The sequence below is a fragment of the Peromyscus maniculatus genome, chromosome 4, assembly GCF_049852395.1.
Source record: "Peromyscus maniculatus bairdii isolate BWxNUB_F1_BW_parent chromosome 4, HU_Pman_BW_mat_3.1, whole genome shotgun sequence".
Lineage (NCBI taxonomy): Eukaryota > Metazoa > Chordata > Mammalia > Rodentia > Cricetidae > Peromyscus > Peromyscus maniculatus.
The window spans coordinates 79,053,001-79,076,935 of NC_134855.1; the positions used below are offsets into that span (position 1 = coordinate 79,053,001).

The 23,935-nt window shown below is 45.1% G+C and overlaps 1 protein-coding gene across 5 annotated transcripts in view; it reads right to left on the reverse strand.

Annotated features, from left to right (window-relative positions):
• Cd44 (CD44 molecule (IN blood group)) overlaps positions 1-23,935 on the reverse strand; it is an 85,734-nt gene that overhangs the window by 46,522 nt on the left and 15,277 nt on the right. For all 5 annotated transcript variants that reach the window (XM_042275813.2, XM_076570168.1, XM_076570169.1 and 2 more), the window contains exons 2-3: positions 4,761-4,926; positions 1,381-1,514 (exon numbers count right to left, since the gene is read on the reverse strand). In XM_042275813.2, the coding sequence (XP_042131747.2) occupies positions 1,381-1,514; positions 4,761-4,926 (300 nt within the window). The remainder of the gene's footprint in view (positions 1-1,380; positions 1,515-4,760; positions 4,927-23,935) is intronic.

Below are 23,935 nucleotides of genomic sequence, written 5' to 3' on the forward strand. Positions count from 1 at the left end.
AAAGAGGTAAACTGGCTGTGATTTTTCTCCTTGTCTTGTGTATGTGTGTCTCCATGCCCCATAAAACTTGGAATAATTCACTGGGTTCATATACTGTATTTCAACTACTTGGCTTCAATACATCCTCTTCCCCAAACTCTAGATTTCTCTGAATCCCCACTCTGATCCTCGGTGCCTATGAAACAATGGGTAGCAGCACTGGCACTGCCGAAGGACACTAACGTAACCAGCCTCCTGCTGCCCTTGATGCCCTCTGTCACCTTAAAAGCCTGCAGAGCTTTTATATCCGACCACCATATTATAGAAGCTGTGGTTTCATGGGGATAAAGTCTTCAGCCACTCCCCAGCCTATTGAACATCTTCCTTCCATGTTTCAGGAAAATTTACAGTCCTGGAAGATGTGACAAGTTCACCTCAAAGCCTTCCCTTTCCTGCCACATAGTTTCAACCCTTCAGGGAAATAGAAGATACAGTTTGAGAACAGACTTTTTTTTTATTGTTGGCATTAAAACTTTGACATTTATGATTTCAGGTCTTCTCAAAAGATTCAGAAAATATATAGTGAACAGAATTCTTTGATTTTTTTGTGGTGACTTGAATAGACTTGTAAGCATGACTTCTAAGCTGGTGATTGGAAAAGGTTTCGTGGACAAAGGAGGGAGCCCAGCATCTCTATCTTCACTTAGATTTTTTGTCCTTGGTGGTCTCAAGCATTGGGTAAGGGGCCTTTTCAAGAAGGTCAGTGGTACCTCCTTGCCTTTCCACTAGCTCCATTTATAATAATATTTTCAGCCATTTGGCTTGCAACCCCAAACTATCAATAGATGCTTACCACTTTCCTTTAGAAACTGATTGAATTTCCCAACACACCGGAGGCTCTAGCCACCCCTCCACCCTACCTCTCTAACTTCTTTGCCTGTAGCTCTGTCCTTCTACCACTGGGTTTTTGCCACCTTGAATTCCCTGGTATCTGTTGGGTAGAATTAAGATGCTCCTGTTGCTGGCTTCATACGGCCTTCCCATGTGCCAAGAGCTCCACTCCTTTACTTTGTTCACGGCTCCACTAAACACTCCTTCCCTCTGATGTACCCTCTCCGTTCACCTTTCAAATGAAAAGCGTCCCCAGAGTGTGTGTTTTCCTATGGTGCTTTCTTCTTCAGCACTCTCCAACCTTGTGCGAAAGAACTGATATTCAATTGCCCATCATCTGCTTCTCAAGCCTGGCACGTTAGTACCATGAATACAGGAATCTAGCTCTCCCTTCTGTTGTAGAGACTCTCAGGACTCTCCCAAGTGGAAGCTTCAGGAAGCTTTTACTGAACTGCTGTCAGCCACCCATGCCCCCACAGGCAACCCAAAGACCATGCACTTAGAACCAACCTGAGGCATTGAAGCAGTAAGTGTCGTACTGGGAGGTGTTGGATGTGAGGACATACACCCCTGTGTGGTTGGCTGCACAGATGGCATTGGGGGTGATCCTCGGGATCACCACATGGCCTTCTATGAACCCATACCTGCCAAGGAAAAACAGGAAGTTATTAACAGGCATGGCCAAGATTCAGTTCATAATATCCCATCAAATGACATTTAATGCAACACAACACTTCATTTATTCACCCCTAGGGAAGTTAGGGGTCTCAATAACTGAGTTCCATAAAATCCAAAAATAATAGCACAGGAGAGTAAAGGAGATCGAAGCTGACAGAGGTAAAGAGATTTTGTTTAAAGACTGGGAGCTGGTGATTTTTCTTGTCTTTAAACAAAAAGATTCATGAATAAAAAAAATCGTTTCATATAAAATTTATGGCAGCAATGTTATTAAAGGCACCAGGAAGCCTGAGTTACGGAAGAAAAAAGCTACACTGTGAGATTTGACACTGAATTAACTTTATATTTTCCAAAAATGACATAAAATGACCCAACCCCCAAGACAACAAGGGGATCAGCCTTCCTTTCAGTCTGAGATTCCAGATTCGTCTTTTTTCTCATCCTCCTCTTCCCTCTTCTCCTCACCTTCTCCCTTGACACCCCCACTCCTTACTCCACTATTGCCAGCATGAAGCCTTGCCCCTGTACTGAGCACACAGCACGTCTGACTTTGTGAGCAACCCAGACCCGAGGAGAGAAATTGGCCATCACTGAACTGGGAGCAGTCGTAGCTGGGGAAGTAGATAGCGGTGGCTCACTTAACGAAGTTCTTCAAGCAACACACCATCCACTCCTACACCGATCTAGGTATTTCGGGGAGTTTGTTGGGGCTGGAGGCCTTTTCAGATATAGTGGACATCACCACCACCCTGGTGGCCATCTGACAAAAACATGAAATGCCTCCAAACATGGCACGTGGGCCAGAAAAAAAATTGCCACTCAAAAGGAAAGAGGCGGTGTGCCAGCAAGGGAGCAAAGAGAGAGATGCAGGGTTTGAGAAGCCCAATGCAGGCTCAAATGCACCTTCTTTTAATCTCCCCTGCGGGCACCACAGCACAGCCTGCAGCATCCCGCAAGACCTGTGGAAATGAGCAGGACTTGGAAGCCTAAGCTCGAAGTCTCTCATTCTGTCGGTGTTGCAATGGAACCTGAGTGACTAATTCCTCATCCGAATTGACAGGCTGCTTTCCCCAGCCTCTCCTTAGCTCGCTGGTGGGAGGGCACACAATTAAGTGGTGAGAAGTTCTCATGGACCTGAGAGTTGCCACTAATCAGGGTGGAGCAGACAAGACAGACGTCCCTGATGAGGCTTTGGCCCTGCCTGTGAGATTATGCCTTCTGTCTTTTGGCAGATATCTGATTCCATAGTTACCTGAGGGAAATTATGAAAGTGAGTTTTGAAACATTTAATACCGGTTGTGGATGCCATGATGGATTTCTGGAGCAGAGGTTTTTTTTCTTTATGTATTTTTTCTAAATAACACTCCACAGTGAAACTATTCTTTACCCTGCCCTCCTGCATCATGTTGACAATGTATATATATTAGACATTCTAGAATTGAATACATTCTTACATTCTCTTGGTGGGTTATTGTGAATTTTCACCACAACATGCTACCTGACACTGTTAACTGCATGTACTGTACATACATGAGTTGGAGACATTAAAATTTCTATACATGTACATGGTATGAATGAGTGACTGTCCACAAGGAGGAAAGACTTATTTAGCAAGTCCTTACATCCTCCCCCTTACTCAGTCCCTTGTGAGGGCTTGATCATCACGTTGACTGCTCACAACCAAACAAGACTCCTCTCATCTAGAAAAAGTCTTAGTAATAAACAGCACAGTTTAAGGATTAAGATCAAGGATGTCTCCAGGATGCTCCCAGCAGCTCGGCACTCGGTATTTGCTCCTCTGGCTCTCAACAGATGAGACATCTCTGTGTTTCACAAGTATGTCTTAACTGCATTTCAAAATCATAGGCCAGCTTCCTAAAACCACTTTTTTAGCCCAGTGACCTAGTCAGGGCCTCATTTTAAAATATAGCCTTGGGACTTGAACAAATGGTTTTGCTAACTGGCCATCCTTCATGAAGGTAACGGGTCAGGTTCTATAGCTACAGGGCCATCGCTCATCCCTTAACATTCTCCCGGACTTAGCTCTGAACGCTTAGAGACAGATGTCTAGCTAGTGCTGCTCGAGACAACGTTATTAAACAATGAAAATATTCTCTATATCATCTCTGCCATTTGATAGGGCAGCTGCCAGGTAAGTGAAACGTGGCTAGTGCCATCAAAGAACTCATTTTCATATAACCTGATTTTAATAAAGTTACATTCCATGTGGCTGCTGGCTACTCTATTAGACAGCACAAGAGTCTCAGAGACCACTCAAGAGGTGGGTGCCTGAGTCTGTAACCAAGGGCCAGGGATAGATGCAATTAACTTCCATTTAATAGCTTCCACGAAGAGGGCTGCAGCTCGACTTTCTAAAAGCATTCTGTTTGCACGTGTGTGCATATGCATGAGCACTAGAAAGGGAAGGGAACCGCACTGCCTAAGAAGGAAGCTGAGGTGGGGATTCAGAGCAGGTATGAAGATTACTCAGATCTTCTAGTGAAATCAAACCACACCAGCCACTTGACTGAGGGTGTCACTAGGCTTCCCACTCATACAGGCTACTGGCCACGAAAACAAACCAACATACAGGGTGCCCCTTGCCTCTTGTGATTATCATGGAACAAAATGATTGGAGGAAAGTCCTCTGGGGCCTTGGCTACCTGGTAGAAGACTTCGCAAGGTTTCTCATAACAACTTCTTTTAACGTAATACAGCTTTAAAACCTCCATACCCTTTTACTTTCTTTGCCAAGCCATAGCAACACAGACGACAACCTAAAAGCTCCGAGAGAGAAAGGAGGGAGAGCGGGCTGAAGAACGTGCTTTGGGTCAAGTCTGCACAGCTAAGATTCTGCCAGCTACCTATTTATTTTAAACACTGTTATTTGGTTCGTGTTTTCTTGTGGTTCCGACAATGATACTGAGTGTTTCTTCAAAGCCAGAGGAATGCTACATTAGGCACGAGGCTTGCAACTGATATGACCCTAATGGCTTCCCCTGCACACACACCCCACGGCATGATTCACAAAGGTGTCTTTCGCTGACTTTAAATTCCAGTTGTCATACCGGTTTCAGGTTGACTTGGTCAAATTAATAGGTAGGGCTACCTCTTTAGGCAAGAAACCCATTCAGCTGTCAGGGAGGAGCCTGCCAGCTGTGGCCCTGCCCCTCCCCGGTGGGCTCTCCCCAGTGAGGGTGCTGGCCTCTTACCTGCATGTTTCAAACCCCTGGTGCAGGGCCTTCACCATCTGGCTTATGGTGGGCAGAGTGCTATTGAAAGCTTCGCAGAGGTCAGCTGCCTCAGTCCGGGAGATGCTGTAGCGGCCATTTTTCTCCACATGAAATACACCTGCATAGCGGCAGGTTATATTCAAATCTGTGGGAGCAAACGGAAATGTTAGAGGCTTTTGCATGAACAATTTGCACAAAACTAAATCAATGGTAAGGAATGCTTAGAATGTAAAGACATTAAAAGAGACAAAAGGGGAGAAAAAGTCAAACAGCAGGTTGGGGTGATGGCTCAGCCCATAAAGTGCTTGCTCTGCAAGATGAGAAGCCGACTTTAATCTCCCCAAATCCACATATGAAAGGCTGGCTATGGCCGCCAGCATTTGTAATACTAGGGCTGGATGTGTCAGACTTGGGCTCACTCCCCGGGCAGCTTAGCCTTCTTGGTGAGTTACAGGCCAATGAGTGACCTTGTGTCTAAAAGCAAGGTGGATGACACCTGAGGAATGACAACAAATGTTTTCTTCTTGCCCCAACATGCATGTGCACATGTGTGAACAGACATATAAATGTCAACCTACACACACATGCACACTCACGAAAGCCAAATAATTGCACATGGTATCTCACACTTGAAATCCCAGCACTTGGGATGTTGAGGTAGGAGAATCACCTAAGTTCAAGGCCAGCCTGGGTTCCATGGTGAGTTACAGATCAACCACAGCTACAGTGTAAGACCTTATCTCAACAACATCAACAAAAATCCAAATAAAAATCCGATGTAGCCTTCAAAATTCACTCTGGCTTTTGAAAGATACATCAAGCTTAAATCTGAGATATGACATTATAAAGGACCCCCATCCTTAAAGTATCTCCATCAGCCAAGATTTTTTAAGCCTATTCTTTAATATTATAAACTCGTGAGAAACTGACAAAAATCCAGGGGAGTAATGAATGAACACATGTCAACTACTAAGAAAACTACACACACACACACACACACACACACACACACACACACACACACACGACGAGAGAGAGAGAGAGAGAGAGAGAGAGAGAGAGAGAGAGAGAGAAGAAATAGTGTTAAATATACACTTCTGTATTTGGGACTCTGTTTCCCACTTATTCTTATCCTATGAGCATGTTTCCACAATCAACTGGTGTTGTTCTTTACCTTATCACTTCTAACACTATGTACTCAGCTACACCCTGTATAAACTTCCTTCTGGTCAAGACCAATGTGATCAGGCTATGGACTCCCTCCCTCTCCAGCCTGGGAGTTGCTGGCTCTGCTCCAATCACGAAGTTTTCCCTGGACTCCATCAGGCACTCTGAGCTCCTCCAGACCTGAGAGCACACACCTGCTTTCTTCTCTATGTGGAATGCTCTGTCCTTATAGTCATGGATGCTTCCCTTTTCTTCTCAATTGTCACGTCACAACATTTTCTCTCAGCAGTCTAAGGTACCAGGCTAGGACTTAAAAACCAGGTCTGGAGTCAGAAAGCAATGGCTTTAACCCAGACTCTGGGCCCTCCGAAGTTCAAGTCATTTACCAACAAGAAAGCTGAAGCCAGAGAAGCGAAACGCTGAAGGAAGTGACTGGACTCTTTCTCTCTAGAACCACAGGCTCCTCCTGAGCCTGACTTTGTCCTACACTTCAAAGTGGGCTGTAGCACGAGAGGAAGACTTTTCCCCCTAAACTGTTCTTTGGTATCTTGAACCTTTGGAGTTCTATGTTACATAATTGTCACCAGTACCCTAAAAGGTAAGCTTTGCATATATATTTAAATGCCAAGAAAAAGATGCTGGGAAAAGGTGGCGCGACTTCCACAGGACCACAGCTTTTAGATGGCTGAGGTAGGAACTCCTCTCAGATGTGCTGAACGCCCTCAAACAGGGTTTTGAAGCAGCTTTCCATGGGCCCAAGGTCCTTCATGTTTAGAACAGGAAAGAGGCACACCTAAAAAAACTGCTTCACGATGACAAAAGAGGGCCCATTATTCTGAATTATGGTGGTTACAGGTGAGAGCTGCCTTCTCCTGGAGCAGGAAGCAGGTTCTGGACCCCACAAAGCGGTGTCAGACAGATAAAAAACAAAGAAACAAGAAGTCACCCTTGAGAGGGCATAAGCCAACGCAAGTTGGTTTCTTTTCCTTGGTTTGTGTCATTAGCAAGCAGGTACGTTAAAAACAAAAACAAAACCATGAAACCCTGGAAGCAGATGCAGTGATGAGGAGAAGCTTTGTGTGTCTCATTCCTTATCTACGGGCCCCGATGTGCTCTCCGAAACCACTAACACAGCTCTTGGCTGATCAAGCAATGAGCACACACAGGAAGGAAATGCACAAAGTCCCTTTGAAATGCTATTTATTTTTACTGACATTTGCAGCTTAGGTCTCAGTTGGCCAATTTGACAAAGGGAGCCTGTCCCTCAGAAAGAGACGGCCCTCCCAGGCCTCTCCTTGGTCTGGCATACGAAAGGAAAGAGAAGCGTCTAAATCAGCTTATTGTAGATGAAGAAGCTGCTGGGGTGACTTCAATCAGATGACACCTGCCAGCTCCTGGCCCAGGTGGTTGCTGTTAACTCCTAGTTTCAAAATAAAGGCCGAGGCTTGGACAATGGTTTGGAGATGAGAGGCAGTTTCTTTCTTATGAAAATCAATTCTAGCTTGCCACCTGGCAGATGGAATATGCAAATGCAAGAGAAACCGACACAAGCTGAGACTTTTGAGTAAAAATCCCTTGAGTTCCATGTGCAGTAACCAACGTCACTTTAGAGACAGGAGGTCCACACATGGTGGTTGTTCAGTAAGTGTGCCTGAACTTGACTATGTGTGTGCATGGGCCATCAAGGACAGCACAAGACAGAGTAATTCAGCTTTCATCTTGCTAGCGTAGCCAGAGGCCCTACATACGACAGGCATCTGATATGGCTACTGGATGAATAAGATTTCTCAGTAAATACCAAGTACAAATTTCTATTTCTTTTAATTTTGTGAGAAGGAATCCAGCTCCTAACCCCAATGGCATCTGGACAGTTAAGAATTGCAATGATGTTGCCCCAGACTTCCAATATGACTATCATGTGAGTTGTTGATAATCCCTTAGCTTTGGATCACTCTGGCCTTAAAATGGGCCAGACCTTCAGGTCTGTGTATTATTTAAGCCCTGATAATTTGTGAAGACATCCTAACTCTCTTCCTTATATTTACACAAACCCTAATTTTTTTACCCCAAAGAGTATTAACAATACCAAGAACAATAACAGTAGTAAGTACCTCTGTAGATGCCAAGCACTCTTACAAGCATTTTACAAGTGTTAACTAATCTTCTCCTTAAAACAACTCTAAGAGTTATTAATATTACCCACCACTCTCCAGATAGAGAAACTGAGGCATGGAGAGGAGAAACTATAGAAACATGTCCGAGACCACAGAGCTGCGGTGGTGGAGCAGATATTCAAAGCCACCTGGACTGGGCTTCTAGGACCCACGAGCTTCACTGTCCCCTTCTTCTCTTAACCCCAAGGCAGGTACCTCTCCTGGCTTCCTTATTCCGCCAATGCATAGCCAACACTGTTCCCAGGTATCACGAGAAAAGAGTGAGGTGGAAGTAGCATGGACCACAGAACATCTCTAGCAGAGCACAGGTATCCATGGCAATGATGGGCCAAGCTTCAAGCAGGGAAGAGGAGCTTTGGTGTGCCTATCTGCAGTTGGTTCTTCAGAAACAAAAGCCTCAGCTCTCTGACTTGAGAGGCAAACATTAGGGCTGGGGAGTAACTCAGCCCATATAAAGCTTGCTGAACCAGCATGAGGTCCCATAAGAAAGACGGCTGGGTGCTATACTCTCGGAATCCAGTGCTGGGGATGCGGACAGGCTGACACCCAGGCCTTACTGGCCAGCTAGCCTAGCTTTCATGGTGAGCTCCAGGTCAGGGAGAGACATTGTCTCAAAGAAGAAAAAAAAAAAGATGAACAGCTTCTAAGGAATGAGACTCATGTCTTCTGGCTTCCACATATGTGCAAACACCTGAACACCTGCACATGTGCACCCATATGCATACATGCACCTGTATGGGAACACAAACACCATATGTGTGCACATAAAGAAGCTAATATTAAATGGCAATTACCCCTCTCAAACAAGTCCTTCCTTATGAAGATCCATTAAGAATGCCTTCTACTGAGCCCTCTGGTCTCCAATAAGTCTCCTTTATTTTTCAAATACTTGAACTGTTCGAAGCCCCTCCCTTTGAAAGGCAGAATGGGCTCAGTGAAAGACGTAGAGTGAGGCTACTTTCTGATTTGGAGAGGAGCCTCCAGGGAGTCATGCTACTCCTTTACAGTGCTCATTACGACAGGCTGCGAGCAGGGCACAAGCATCCCTGTTCCCATCATCTAAGTCTGGTCTGCCTGTCCCAGGAAGACCAGGAGAAGGAGACCACATGAGTGTCTCCATGGCCACATGGGAAGGGCAATAGCTTCCCTAGTTCTGGTCTTCCCAGCCTCTGCCACTCTTTGCAGGTGGTATGGTTAGGTAGCTGCTTAACCTCTCTGATGTTCAGCCTTTTGGAAGTGATCACAGTACCAACCTGCCAGAGTCTGTGGGACTCATTAAGTGAAACTTGGTAAAAGTGGAACTTATAGTAATTAAAGTTGTGAGGATTGCACACTTGTTAACTGCCTTAGAATTTTCTCCAACACACTGGCAAAGCCATTTTAAAAAAAAATATTGTTTTGAAATTAAAATATAATTATATAATTTCCCCCTTACATCTCTACATCTCTTCAGACTCTCCCATAACATCCTTGCTCCCTTTCGAAGCCCTTTTAACTCCCTGCCCCCTCTCTCTCTCTACACACACACACACACACACACACACACACACACACACACACACACACACACTCCATTTAATGTTTCAGAGCTGACCACTTAATAACTCTGGAAAATCCATTTTAGAGATGAAGACACTAAAGCAGAAAGTGGAGTCTGGAGTCATCCAGACAGAAGGGCCAGACTTCTAACCTGATGTGGACAGAAGGGCCAGACTTCTAACCTGATGTGGACAGAAGGGCCAGACTTCTAACCTGATGTAGACTAGACTAAAAATCACTCTCTGAAAAGCCACAACTGACCTACAGCACCATCTACATTATCTCTGGTTTTTCCTAAGCCTTTCAGATCAAGACAGACAGATTTCACCAGGGAAATCACCCGAGCGATTTAACACTTTGCTTACACTGGAGAGTCAGGGAGAAACGGGTTCTTCCTACACCCAGTCATTTACTAAGTGGCAGAAAATCATAACACCATCTGAAAGGGAGCCACTATGTAATTTCCACTCAGGTTTCCATTATGGGCATCTCCCCAAAGTTGCTTGAGAGGTGAGGGGGGTGGTTCCTGTTCTAGAAGGCAGGTAGGCTCCCCATATCTGCTAAGAGCCACCAGCCGGGCTTTGCTGAGAATTCTCTACTGACCATTAAAAATGGCTGAGCCTGGAGCTCTCTCTGTTCCTGTGAACACTTGTTTTCCAGGAGAGAAACTGTTCCCAAGGACTGCTTGTGTTTTTGTGGCTTTCCCTGTCTACACAATGAAGTCAGCACCTCTGCAATGGGTATTATCTGTTCATACTGGCACAGGTTTAGGGAGTCATTTATGAAGCTAGACCTCCTAAAAGTGGACAGCCGTATATCCCCCCGGAAGACCACCAGGAGACACTTACAAACATATTGTGCCCCAGAGAGGTGGATAGCTCTTCAGATCTCTTCCCCAGATGATCCCAAAAGAATTCAAGTTTGCCAGCATGAGCCAACCACGTGCCTGCTTTCTTCCTGCCATCTCCCCACGAGTTATGAAGCAGAATTGGGTAGTTGGCTGTTGATCTGGCTCACAGTAGACTGTGCGTGGAGAGAAGCTGCTGTCTGAGAGACAGTAGACATAGAAGACAGGCCAGTGCCTGCTGCTCAGTGACGTGCCCAGTTCCCACGGTTCACTTGTCATGGATTATGAGAACACTGGCAAGAAAAGGCAGCAGCACCTCTGCTGGGTAAGGTTTCCGTTTTCGGGAATTTTATACCTAATAATTCATTTCACTCTCGTGACAATCCTATGCAATGGGCTTTTATTAACCCCATTTCACATATGAGTTGACGAATACATTGAGATGTCTTAAGGAACAGGTAGAGCCGGGCACAGATGAAATAGTCAGACTGATCCTGTCACAGTGTTAAGCAGTAGCTTAGACATGGAAGGGATCCAAACACTATCAGAATCCCATTTGCCATTCGTACTTTTTAAAGTGTGGAGAGGCAGTCATTAAAAGAACTCTAGAGAAGAGACCATAAGCTTACTGAATATGGTTTTTAGTTTAGTCCTTCACTCTGGCTGGAAGGGGAAGACCTTCACCCCATGGGTATGAGTCATTTCAGTGAAGAATCAGCTTACTATTAGGACTTCTACCCTCCCCCAGGTATCTATCTTATTATCTCTGATTCTACCCTTTCCTCTTCCTAAGATACTCTAGAGAATTGGAATAGTCTAGTCCCAGCTGTGGTTCCAGTCTTTTGTCCTTTACATCCCAAATGTTCCAGCCATGGTCAGGCAGAGCTAGGGAGAAGAGCTGCCATTCAGGTTTGGCCCACAGCTGGGTTCACCACAACAGAGAGTATACTTTTGACCTTCTGAGATGTCTGCTGCCAATCCCAGTAGGTCTACACGGGCCAGGTAGATACTCTAGACTGATCTAGCTGGAACCTGACACCCTTGATTGATGGTCCTCAACAGGATGATGCTCCTAAGAGACAGCCACCCTCTGGGGCAGGGAGTGGCAGCCCAAAGCCCTGGTGAACACATCCCATGTTTTTCACTTTCACAGTGTTCATTACTGAAAATCCAAGGCTCTAATACTGCCTTCTGATTTGCAGAAGATGATGCAATCTCTGAGCCTAACGGAGCCAAGTCTGATCAGGAGCAGGGAGGGAAAGCGCCATTTTTTGAGAACCATATTGGTGATTAGATTATTCATGATTAGAGGTAGGACAATGCAGGGCCTTAAACAAATTATCTGTGAGAAAAGAGAAAATAAAATCTAGTGACTGAGCATGGTGACCTAGATCATGATGAGGAAAGCACAACCTTGGGGGACCTTAATTGCAGAATCTGACTCCTGCCACAGTGCTCCTATCACCTAATGTTTTTTTTTATAAGAGCTGTGAGCAAGCTGTTCCCAATAAATCCATAACTCATGGTCATGAAGCATCATTCTGAAGCACATCATGACCAAGTCATTCTTTTTCCCACCCATTTGATGTCTTCAAAGCCCAGAAGCTTCCATCTGGGAGCCTGTCAAGCTAGGCTAGCCCCTGCTCCCACCAGGCCTGCCAGTGCAGAGGAAGGCTGGCAGCCTTCTCATTGTCCCCACACCACTCGTCCCATCGTCTGACTCCCATGTGATGGGTGCCGAATGAAAGAGCATATTGTTCAACATCCACTTCCAAAAGAGGCCAGAATCCTTGTCAGTGGCTGGCCTGCCTTTGGCTGCCCACTGCAGACCATGAGTCCCTAGTGACTCAGTCTCTCCCGGAATTGCCCCCAAGGCGGGGTGAGGGTTTAATGAGCAGAGAAAAGAGTCATGCACAATCATACGGAGAGAGGGAATTTCCTCCAGAATTTGTCCGGGGAGCTTTTAACTGAGCTATTCATCTCTTGGCACTTAGAGAGGAAAGGCACCCCAAAGTCTGGGGGCCTGGCTGAACACCCTGACCTCTCAGTCTCTTGTCTAAGGAACAAGGAGTCCATCATGAGTCAATGGGGCTCTATGAAAGAACAACCCCCTCAGAAGCTGTCACCCTGGCCATTTCTGCCAAGTCCTCCAAATAGCCAAACCATTGCATAGTCTAGAAATACCTTGCGTAGTTTTCAGAATTTGGGGAGAAGCCTTCTTCTTGCCTTCTGCTTCAGTGTTGGGAACATGGGCAGTGAGAACCTGCTGAAGATCCCACCCTTGGATCTCAGTCCAACGCCCATTGGTGTTACCTCATTACTCAAGAGTTCTGTAAAGCCAAGTCCTCCTTGGGAGAACAAGCCTCCAGGAACACAGATGAGAGCAAGAAACCACAGTGTGTGCTCTCGCATGTTGCCATGACAACCAGGAAGTCCTCTGGCTTCAACACCTTTGTGTTTTTCTCTTTTGGATCTTATTGATTTAGCAGATTGACTAGCACAAACCCAGGATGTGGTGAGTGAACTGACAAAGCATCAGAAACCCACACAGGGGTTTTCCTGCTGCAGTTAGGAAAAGAAAAAATGATAGCTCCACTTTGTCTTACAATTACATTTTTTCTGGGCCACTGTAATTACGTCTATATAATCTAATTAGAGTGCAGTTTCTGCTCAAGTCTAGAGGCAGCACTTGGAGAGTATGATAGATCAAGAGAAATACGTCATGAGAGACGAAGGAGAACGAGAAGCTGTTGCTTGCTACTATCTGCACTCCAGAAGAGATTGGTGGGTCCTGACACGCTGGTAGGACAGAACTTCCATCTGGGAGCAGGATGCACTGGCCACACCCAAACCTGCTCATTATAAGCTATGTGACCTTGAACAACTCACAATAGCAACCTGGACACATCTAGACTTCCTCCTTCCTGGGATAAAATAAGAATATGCTCAAAAGACCTTGAATATTTTTATGGAAATGGCCTTATGTAATTTAGGACCATGCACAATGCATACATGTCAATTGGAAAAACTATTTAAAAGAAGACTATAAATCATAAATACTAACTAAACAGTATAATCATTGGGAATCTCAAGTCTAAATAAAACCTGATAGCATAAACATTAGGACATCCTTGGGACTTGTGAGATAAAAGGCTTCAGAGAATGGGTATGTACACTTGAGGCACATTCACATCTCAGAAAGGTTTTCAAAATCCTCGCAGAAATGAAGACATGTTTTGGTTTCACTCTCTGCAGAACAGAATGTATCAAAGTACTTCTGAGACCTTTATCTTATTGTCAAGTAGGAATTTATCTCAGCAAATATGCATTACCAAAAACAGTCCTGTGAAGCCTGGAGGGCGGGTGCTATGCACCCATTTTACAGATGGAAAATTGAAGGAATGAGAGATGCAGGGAGAGTTTGATGAACACAGTCATTGCCTCAGATCCTCTGGGTCTACTGGTTTCTGATGCCCTTTGCTTTGGGTCGATACCACGGCAAAGAGGGTCAACACTAGCAGTCATAGAGAAGTGGTGTTCAGCTTCTTCCCTTGACTGCCATGATGTCTTCTTAAAAATCATGATAGATCAGACAAGTGAAAATACAGTTGCTTGAGTGGGGCCAGACTGAGTGCTTTGAGGTAGACCTAGAGCCTGAATCTGCCTGCTGTTCATCCCCACCCCAGTACCCAGACACTCCCAAAACTCCCTGAGGCAATATCTAAACCAGTCTGGAAAAGTCTGTGGTAAAGGCCAGTCATTAAATGATAATCATCATTTGGTCAGTCTTAAAATGAAATGTGCCAGGAAAATGGGTCACCCCAAATGATGTCTATAGAAACAAGCAGTGAGCAGTTAACAGGGTCTTGAAGCTCCAAGGTTGTCCCACATAAAATACATCATGCAAAAAAATGCTTTAGAAATAATAGACCTCGTATTTTATAACTTGTATTTCTCCCCTTGTATGAAACATAAAAGTACCTTCCAACTTAAAATCCTCTATAAAGGTCACCATGAATTGACCTTGCAGAGAGGAAATAGCAAAATCAGAACTCTCTGTATAATCTACCATGGCTGTGGCTGGGTAAAATGTGGGCCTGACGGAATTTGAAGACCCAGTAACTGAACTAAGGCTTATTATCCTTCAAGATGGAGTCATCTAGAAGAGGATGTAATGACCACTACCAGTTCCTACAAAGCTCAGCTACAACCTACAGCTACAGTCAAGGGTAGTTCCTATTTTGAATGTCCTGCCTTTTATTTGTCTCTTTTCCAGTGAAAGTGCAAAGATTCCAGAATGTATGGAGCTGCTGCTCTATGTGGGATGGTAGCCCAGATGTCCTAAATAGTCTATGTCACCAGACTCTCTGAACTACCTCTGGAGGTTGAATAAATGACCTTCCTCATCTGAGAGGTAAGTGAGGTACAACTAGCCCAACATCTTATTATGAAAGTGGCAAAAGCTAGAAGCCAGGCCAGTAATGCTGAGACTCAGTTTGTGAAAGCCACAGCTGCCTAGTTGGAACGTGGAGATTCACACTTAAGATGCAAACCAACCGTAGGGCCGAGTAGGCTGGGGAACTCTGGCTCCAGCCGAGCCCTTGGCTGGGCTTCTCAGCTGTGCTGACACAGGGGGCACATGGTGTGCCCTCCTCTCACAGCAGTCCTGTGAGATGAGTGCCGTGACCATCACAAGCCTTTATGCAGACAGCAAATGACAAAACGGGAAGTTAAGCACCCTGCTCAAGGTGGCACCATTAGGGGTCAAGCAAACTCCTTCCTGCCTTGTTATAGCAGCCACCGTCTCTTACTGCTGCCCTCTGGCTTCCAGAAGTCCCAGGTGAGAAGTGGAATCATGTCTCTTCCTAGACAGTTTGGAGACCATGGACTCCATATTCTAATTCCATGCAAATGGAGTTGGCGGATGGGAGCTAATTATTACTTTCTCCCCTAAACTTAGATAATTTCATACAGAAATCTGCACTGCACTGGGACTTAAGAGGCAGAGATCTGTGCCTAAACAAGGTGGACCTTTTAGGGACCTGCATGAAAAGGAAAATCTTAGAGATTGGATTTCTTCTTGGCTGGAGTAGTAAGCAGGTCAATACCTCTACTCTGTCATGATCCCCCCCCCCCAAAAAAAAAAACCATCAACAAACAAACAAACAAACAAACGAAAACCCACCTAGTTCAGATCTTACTTAGGTTGATACTATCAGTCCGCCCCTCCACATTGTCACTTTAGTTCATAGGAGGACTCATGACAGCCATACTCTAGTGACTACTAGCTCTCCACCTCCAGTAACCTCTGCCTGTTACTCAAAAGCTTTATCTGAATGAGTTTGGGAATAAAATTAAGTTTCACATAAATCTTAACACTTATCTGCAAGCAGCCCTTTATCTGTAGCTCACTGTATAACCAATAAGGTGGGTTAAGCTGGAACAACTCCAGAGGCTAAGATGGTGTCTTAGTTAGGGTTACTATTGCTATGATAAAAACACCATGACAAAAGCAACTTGGAGAGGACAGGGTTTATTTGGCCTACAGATCCTGAGTCACAGCCCATTGAGAGAAGTCAAGGCAGGAACTCTAGCCATGTAGGAACCTGGAGGCAGATGCTGTCAGCTCAGGAATGGTCTCACCCATAATGGGTTGGGCTCTCCCTCATCAATCACTAATTAAGAAAATGTACTGCAGGCTTCCCTACAGTCTGATATTATGAAGGCATTTTCTCAATTGGGGTTCACTCCTCTCAAATAACTCTAGCTGTGTCAAATTGACATAAAACTAGCCAGCACAGTTGGGAATTATAATGAGTTCTGGGCTACGCAGAAAGACCTCACCTCAAACCAAACATACAAAACAAGATTTATGCCTTTAGATTACTTTTTCACTGCCTCCAAGTGTATCAAACAGTAAAGTCACATAGCTATAAAAATATGTATTTGCAACAACAAAGCAGTGTAACGAACAGACAGAGTTCTAGGTCCCCACCAATTCCAAAGTTGAAGGCACAGAAATTATCAGGTCACATTTCAAACTTGCTATCTCCCTTTTCTCATTTTCTCTTTTTGTGCCGGGTGCTCAAGTGAACAGGCAGAGAGGGGTGTGTGTGGAGATGTCTGTCCCTATACAAGAGCCTGGCTGCTGTTCACTCTTCAGACACCTTTGAACGCACAAACATTGTAAAACAGAGGCTGCTCCGTGGGGAGAGTTTTAAGTTCTGGGCTGAAAGATTCCCAGGATTAGGACTTTTCCAATCACCCAGTAAACCAAGGGGTTGTAATTCACACTTCTTCCTGCGCTTTCAACCTCGAAAACTACATTTGTGACAGCAACGCCGGTCCCAATGCCAAGCTCCCAGAACTCATTTCTAATAAGCTTTTACAGCCAAGTCAAGCCACAGGGTTTGGACAAGAATCTTGAGCGCTTGTTACACGCTCACACAGAGTGGGCCAAACATAACTTCCCGCTATTAAGGGATATGGCTCATGGGAAGACCCACAGGTCTGGAAACACAGGAAGATACAAATAACCCCTCTATCAAGTTGTCAAAAGAAAAGAAGGTGTTGATTTCCCTTCAGATAAATGACCATTCAATATGACAAGGGGGCACACCTGCCAAGGGCCTCTTCTTTCACTACAGAGAGACCTCTAGAACGTTCTGGGTGAGAGCAAATTGCCACTTGGGATAAAATCTGTACCTCCCAAAGAACTCACCATCCTGTAATAAGGGTGTGGTAAAAGGTGTTGACTCAGAGGACCATCCATAAAATATGGATGTATGTGCCAGCTATGATCCTGAGTGCAGGAGATAAGGACAAATCCCTGCCATCAAAGTGTGTATGAGGAACAGACAGCGAACAGATAAGCCACTAACCTATGGATGAGGCAGTTTCGGGTACCAATAGTGCCCCAGAGAAAACAAAAGAAGGCATTGCATGACACAGCAGTGGGGCTGCAATGGCGGGTGATCAGTGGTCTTCAGCTCAGTCTCCTAGGAAACCAGGGGCTTCTTCTGTTTGTTTGTTGAATTTGGATGGGATCTGACACCTGGAATGATGACTAATCTCCATTGTCAACCTGACTGGACTTGGAGTCACCTGGGAGACACCCTCCTGGGGATGCCTGGGAGGTTTTTCCAGAGAAGCTTTACTGAGGCAAGAAGACCCACCCTGATCTTGGCTGACACCATCCCATGGGCTGGGGTTCTGGACTAAATGAAAACAGTGAAAGGAATGCCAGAATTCTCTGTTCCCTCTTTTCTTCCCAAATGTGAAGAGCCTGAGCTGCACATTCCAGCCACCACACACCCTGTCACGCTTCCCCTGTCATAGTGGACTGGACTCTCCTTAACCACAAGGCAGAAGAAATCCTCTTTCCTTCAACTCTCTTTCTGCCGCAGCCATGAGAAATGTAATACACTTGACGAAAGGAAATCCCTCCCCTACCCCATCCCCAGATTAAACTAAGTTTGGAATTCATCTTTGCCTTCCCGAGTTCAAGAGGAGATGCCCCTAGAATTTGGACTCCATAAGGCAGACAAGAGAGACTTGGAAGGTAAGCATGTGACAACCGAAAGTTCTGGCTTTGAGGACAAGCCATCCCATTTGGATCGTAAGCTGGTTACAGGATTGGGGAAGTAGGGCTGTACCTGTCCCTTGTCAATCTTATCCAGAAATCCAAGGCAATGCAGGGTTCCAGAGTAGCCCAACAGTGTGACTCTGGTCATCTGTGCCAGTTTAATTACTTTAATTCCTGGTACTTGGAAATGGCAGGAATTTACCCATGTGAAATGTAAGATCGTAACAGACAGGTCATTATCCTGAAGTGGGGCCCTGCTCTCAGCAGCTACGGTATGCAGGGAATATTGAACCTTTAAGCCTCAGGTTCTTCATCGGTAAGGTGAAGGTAATGCTTTCCTCATGGAGTGCTTTGAAGGGTGAAGTGAAGAAACACAGCTACAGCACTTGGCAAAGTGCCTGAGTCTTGGCAAAGTACTTGGTAGCTACTGGCCAGTATCTCAAAGATTAAGGTGTCTTCAAAGAAGCCTAGAGGTAAAGGGACCTCTTATGCCAACTTACTTTGGTCAGTCACTATATCCTTGATTAAAGCCAAAGATCCCCCAGCCCTCAAGTTGATTAGGAACCAGGGCATGGACCCTAGCTACCCAGATATGTGGCTTCTTATAATTCAAATGAGGAGTGAGAGATTATGGATAAAAAAATTACATAGAAAGAGGACAAAAATAGATAGGTAGGTGGATGGATGGATGGATGGATGGATGGATGGATGGATGGATGGATAGATGGATACAACTGAATTGATCTGGCAAATTAGAGAGGTCCAAATAGTTTATATAAAGAACATCATACTGGGAAGAAATCTGCCCATCCAATTAGCCTGGGTCCCATTGGGGCCAGCTTCATTTATCTTTATATCCACAGTGGTGGACGTAGAGTGTGGCACCAAATAAATGCCTCCTTGGTTTAGTGGAGGGACGCAATAATGTGACATGGAGCTCAGCGCTTGTCTCCTTACTGATAAGCTGTGACTACTTGAAGCATTATTTCAGCTCTCTAGACCTTAGTGTTTTCATCAAAGAAGTGGGTGGAGTCCAGGATCTCTAGGTTCCAACCCAGCCCTCTTCTTCATAATGTTCCCAATGCTCCAGGGACCTGGGTGGCTCTTTCTTGCCTGCTGGGTAGTGGCATTTTGCTCTGCTATCTTGGACAGCTAGGGTGTAATGAATATTTCAAGCAGGGTGGACTGGCCAGCCGAGTGAAAGAGCAGACAAAACAAAAAGATAGCGTGAACAGCATCCTGTTCTCGAATTGCAGCAAATGAAACCTTCTGCGCACAGGGCGCAGAGTCCACCCATCAATGGAGCTGCAGGCAAAGAATGGTTTCAATTACGAGAAACACAACAAAGTCGCTAATTTCCTTAGAGAGAATCTTTCTGAATTACCACAAACATCCCCAGAATTCCCTGCAGTGAATTTCGGGATTCAGAGCCAATGCAAACTATTCTTCAGTCCTGGGGCGATCCTGGCCTAAGGAGCTGCTCAGCGGGAACAATGGGGAACTGTCCCCACCCTGGGCTGGCTCCCTAGACTCTGGTGGTCTTAGAGGCCTCATTGTCTCCGAGAAAAGGGAGGGAACTCCCATTCTCTTCTTTCTTCCTTAGCAGTCTTTCTAAGTTGTTGAAATGGGCCTCTTGACTCAAAGATCCAGTGGGGAATTTTTTTTTTAATCTAAATTCTTCGAAGACAAGAAAGAGACCTTGGGTTTTCTAGGCTTCTGAGTCCTGAGAGCAGAAGAATAGAATTAACCCCACAGAGTGGAATGGGACCTGGTGGGATAGTGTTGGAGCAGGAAGGCAACTGGGAATTAGATGCTAACCCAGGCCCATAGGATCTAAGACATCTTAAACAAGCAATTCCTACCCATGAGCCTCCACTTCTCAGACTCTTTGGGCTCTGATGAAATTTTGTCACTTGTTTATTCAGTACTATTTACTCAGAAGAACAGATGGGTATAAGACAATAAATAAATGCATGCAAATTGCCAGCAAAGAAGTAGACCATAGTACCTGCTCAGTAAATGTCCTTTCCCAACACAAAGAGAAAAACGCAAGCAACTGGCCTTGACTCCCCCAGATACCAAGGAAAACTATGAGCTCTGAATCTATTATGTCTTTATACAATGGAAAGTCATCTTTGCTTTGAGAATCTGTTGTTTCATTACAAACAAGAGTCTAAAATAATTGAGCCAAACTCTCATGAACTAAAAGGAAGATGGGAAGCTGACTCAAATACAAATACTCTTATTAAAAGGTGCAAAAGCCTTGCTCATTTTTTGGGGTGTGGCTGGGAGTGGCTTTTGGAGAAGAGCAGAACTAAGCAGTTAGAGGCAATTACAGGTATTTTTGGAGGTGAAAGAATTGAACATCCCAATGACAGACAGGTAGGCATTGACTTTATGCACTCAGAAACTGGCCCCCAAGCTGGGACTTGTGGGAAGGGTGTGGGCCCTGAGAAACTCCAGCAGGAGGAAGCTATCGCATTAAACCACCCCCTAAAGGCTCCTCTGTGCTTGGAGACCACAGAACACTGCAAAGAAGCATTTCTAGGGCTTGGAGATGGCTCAGTAGGTAAAGCGGTTGCCACACAAACATGAGAAGCTGAGATCAGACTTCCAACATCCACTAAGAAGTGAGGAGGGAGGCCTGTGCCTGTAACCCCAATGTTGAGGAGGGAGAAATAGGCGGGGGGGAATCTCTGGAAGTTGCCAGAGATTTTGTTTCCTAAGGGACCTTGTCTCAAAGCAGGAAGACAGAGGAAGATAAAGACATGCAGGCATCAACCCCTCGACATGCACACCTGTACACAAGCATGCTCCCATCCCATGCTCACACTACACACACACACACACACACACACACACACACACACACACAGAGAGAGAGAGAGAGAGAGAGAGAGAGAGGCAAATGCCACTCCTCCTCCAGCCCCACCACCAACTGGACGAACAAGAGGCAGGAAAGGCTGATCCTGCTGAGACAAGCAGCCAGCGAGATTGACTGTAATTTTGCAAGTAAAGACAGGACCCAAAGTGTGCTTTCCACTTCGCTTTCACCAGCTACAGCCAAGGTTCCTGGAACTTCACAGGCTGCTTCATCTGCCCAGAAAGTGTTCCAGTAAGCCCATGCGAGCGTCAGCACTCTGAGGTACTGACCTCACCAAATGAAATGAGAAGTCATTGGCTAACGTTGTGCTCAGAAAGGGAATGAAAGTTTTTCCCAGGGCAGTTGGAAGTGTTCCTCAAATGTTCCAGGAGCACAGTTAGGACTGAATGGGGGAAGAGAGAGGCCTAGGATCCTTAGGATCATAACAATGATCATAATTATTACTGTTGAATGCTTGTTCCATGCCAGAAATTCTATCAAGAATTCTATCAAGAGCTCCGTGTACAGCATCACATCAGTCCTTAAGCCATAGGAATTAAAATTCTGTTTCAGAGAAGAGAAAAACGAGGTACAAAGAAGGTAAGTGATCACTTAAGGCAGCATAATTGGTATGTGGCAGGACTCGAACCCAGTCATGACGCCAGGACCCACATTGCTTTGTGAATATACATGACACCGGATGATCCTGACAGTCCAGACTTAACTATGTGGTCTGGAGTAAACATTTTCTGTTCCAGCCTTTAGAAAAAGACAAAACGCCTGGCTTTAAGAGACATTGCTTCATGGCCACCTGATTGAAGCTGGGGCCTGTTTCTGAACGTCTTCCAGAGGGTCTGGGAAACTTGTTTGGAAAAACCAGATGAGTTTTCCAAAGTTTTCAACAATGCAAACAATGTGGAATCCAGAGGTGGCTGATGACTGTAACACTCCAAAGCAGAAATAGGAAGCTCACACTCTTAATAGGGCACTTTTCCCTAACCATGAGAGAGCTGCTGAAGGAAGCCGGGGTGGGGGGGTGGGGGTGGGGTGGGGGGGGTTCCCTAATGTACTTGTTTGCAAGGAGAGAGAACTGTTCCAAAGGCATCCCTGAAGACAACCCTTGGGGACTTCTCTTTCTGCTCCACCAAGATTGGCCTGGAGTATCCACAGTTTTCTGCTACAAACCTCACCCCAACTGCCCTGTTTCTGGAAAAAGAATGCTTCTTCTCTGTCTTTCATATCCATTCTAAGTCTGCACACATTCAGATCCCCAGTTGGTACCCTTGCAGAAAACCACAGAAGAGAATCTCTTGAATGATGCCACCCATGGGAGGACTGATAGAATTAGGGTGACAGATAGCCAGAAAAAAGAAGGTTGGAGAGAGATGAGCTTCCTACACATAAGCATTTGTGTATGCATATGTGTGTATGTATGTGTGTGAGAGACAGAGACAGAGAGACAGAGAATATGACAATGTTTTAAAGAGATGCTATTAATTGATAAGCAATAGACTTAGAAATAGAGGCGAAAGATAAACAATACAAATAGATATGCGACTGATAGATATGGAGGTAAACTCATAGCAAGATAGATAATAGAGTTTTTTTTTCAAAAATTGAACTTCAAATTTAGCTTAAACTCCCCATGTCTAACCATAATCTCACCCAAACCTCTCCAATACTAAAGTGAATCACAAGCCTTCCGAGAAGGGAATTCTAGTTCCAACCTCATTCATTCACCAAGGATTCTTCCAATGATTCTACATGCTGGGCACTGTGCTACTGGGGTCAGGACAAGTAAACAAGGCACGCAGGGTCACAATCCCAACAGAAGTTATGGCCCAGTAGAGAAGCCAGACAACAGACAAGTCAACCCCGCAACACAATGAGTCACGATAGAAACACAAGGTGTGGTAGGATTCAAGACTGATTCTAGCAGCAAGCCTTTGCTCTGCAAGGTCCCTGCTGAACGTAGTGTCCGCTGAGTACTAAAGGATGAGTTAAGAACTAATTAACCAAGCTGAATGAAGTTCCGCAAGGTGCACAGTGAGGAAATTCACCTCAAAGTAAAGCAGAAGTCATGCTGGCTCACAAGATCCCGTTTCCTCTAGCTCCATCACTAGAGAAAAACCTAGCCTCCTTCCTTAGTACAAAACTATCCATGAGGTCCATCTTTAAACATCCTTGGATAGGGTCATAAATCCTTGAACTTTATTTAGGTGGTCAAAAAGGAATGGAAAATCACCACAGGAAGAGAAGAATGTAAGAGCTGGGGGATGGGGGTATGTGCTGAAAAAGACATCTTGGACATGACGGGGCTGTAACTCTCATTAACTCACTGTGGCTGTGATAACCTCCTGCACAAGACTGGGCCTGCCAAGATTTCATCATGGAGAGAGGAGATGATAATGTGGCCCCAGCCCTCCCTAAGAAACTGTCAGCAGTCAGTGGTTGCTAGGAGACAGGGAGTCACTTTCTTCAGTGCTGTAGCCACTGACAAGTTGCTGATGTCCCAGTAAATCACTTGCCAACCATGCTCATGTAAGCAACTGTAACTAAACCCAGCAGGTCACGCACAAAAACGGACTTGAGAGCAAGAGGGAATCCATTAGGAAGAAGAAAGACTTCAGTAGAAGATAGAGTGGAGATGAAAGAAGGGGACAGGGGACGGGAGAAAAAATGACTCAAAATCATTACGCACATGTATGAAACAGTCAAATTTTTAAAAATCCTGATGGCCTCTCTTAGGATGTTCGTCTCATAAGCTAAATGCACTGGGGCAGGGGATTAGCCCAGAAAAAAAACCCTCTTGTCTGTTCTCTGGTATATTAAGAGGTTAATTTATTGAACCCTTGATCATTGAACTCAAAGAAACTAGTTGGAAGGGTCCCTCCCACTGGTGACAGAACAATATTAGTATAAAATTTAGTAGTCAGTTCCAGACTCTCTAAAGCTAAGTCAGGGACCCATGGGTGCTCA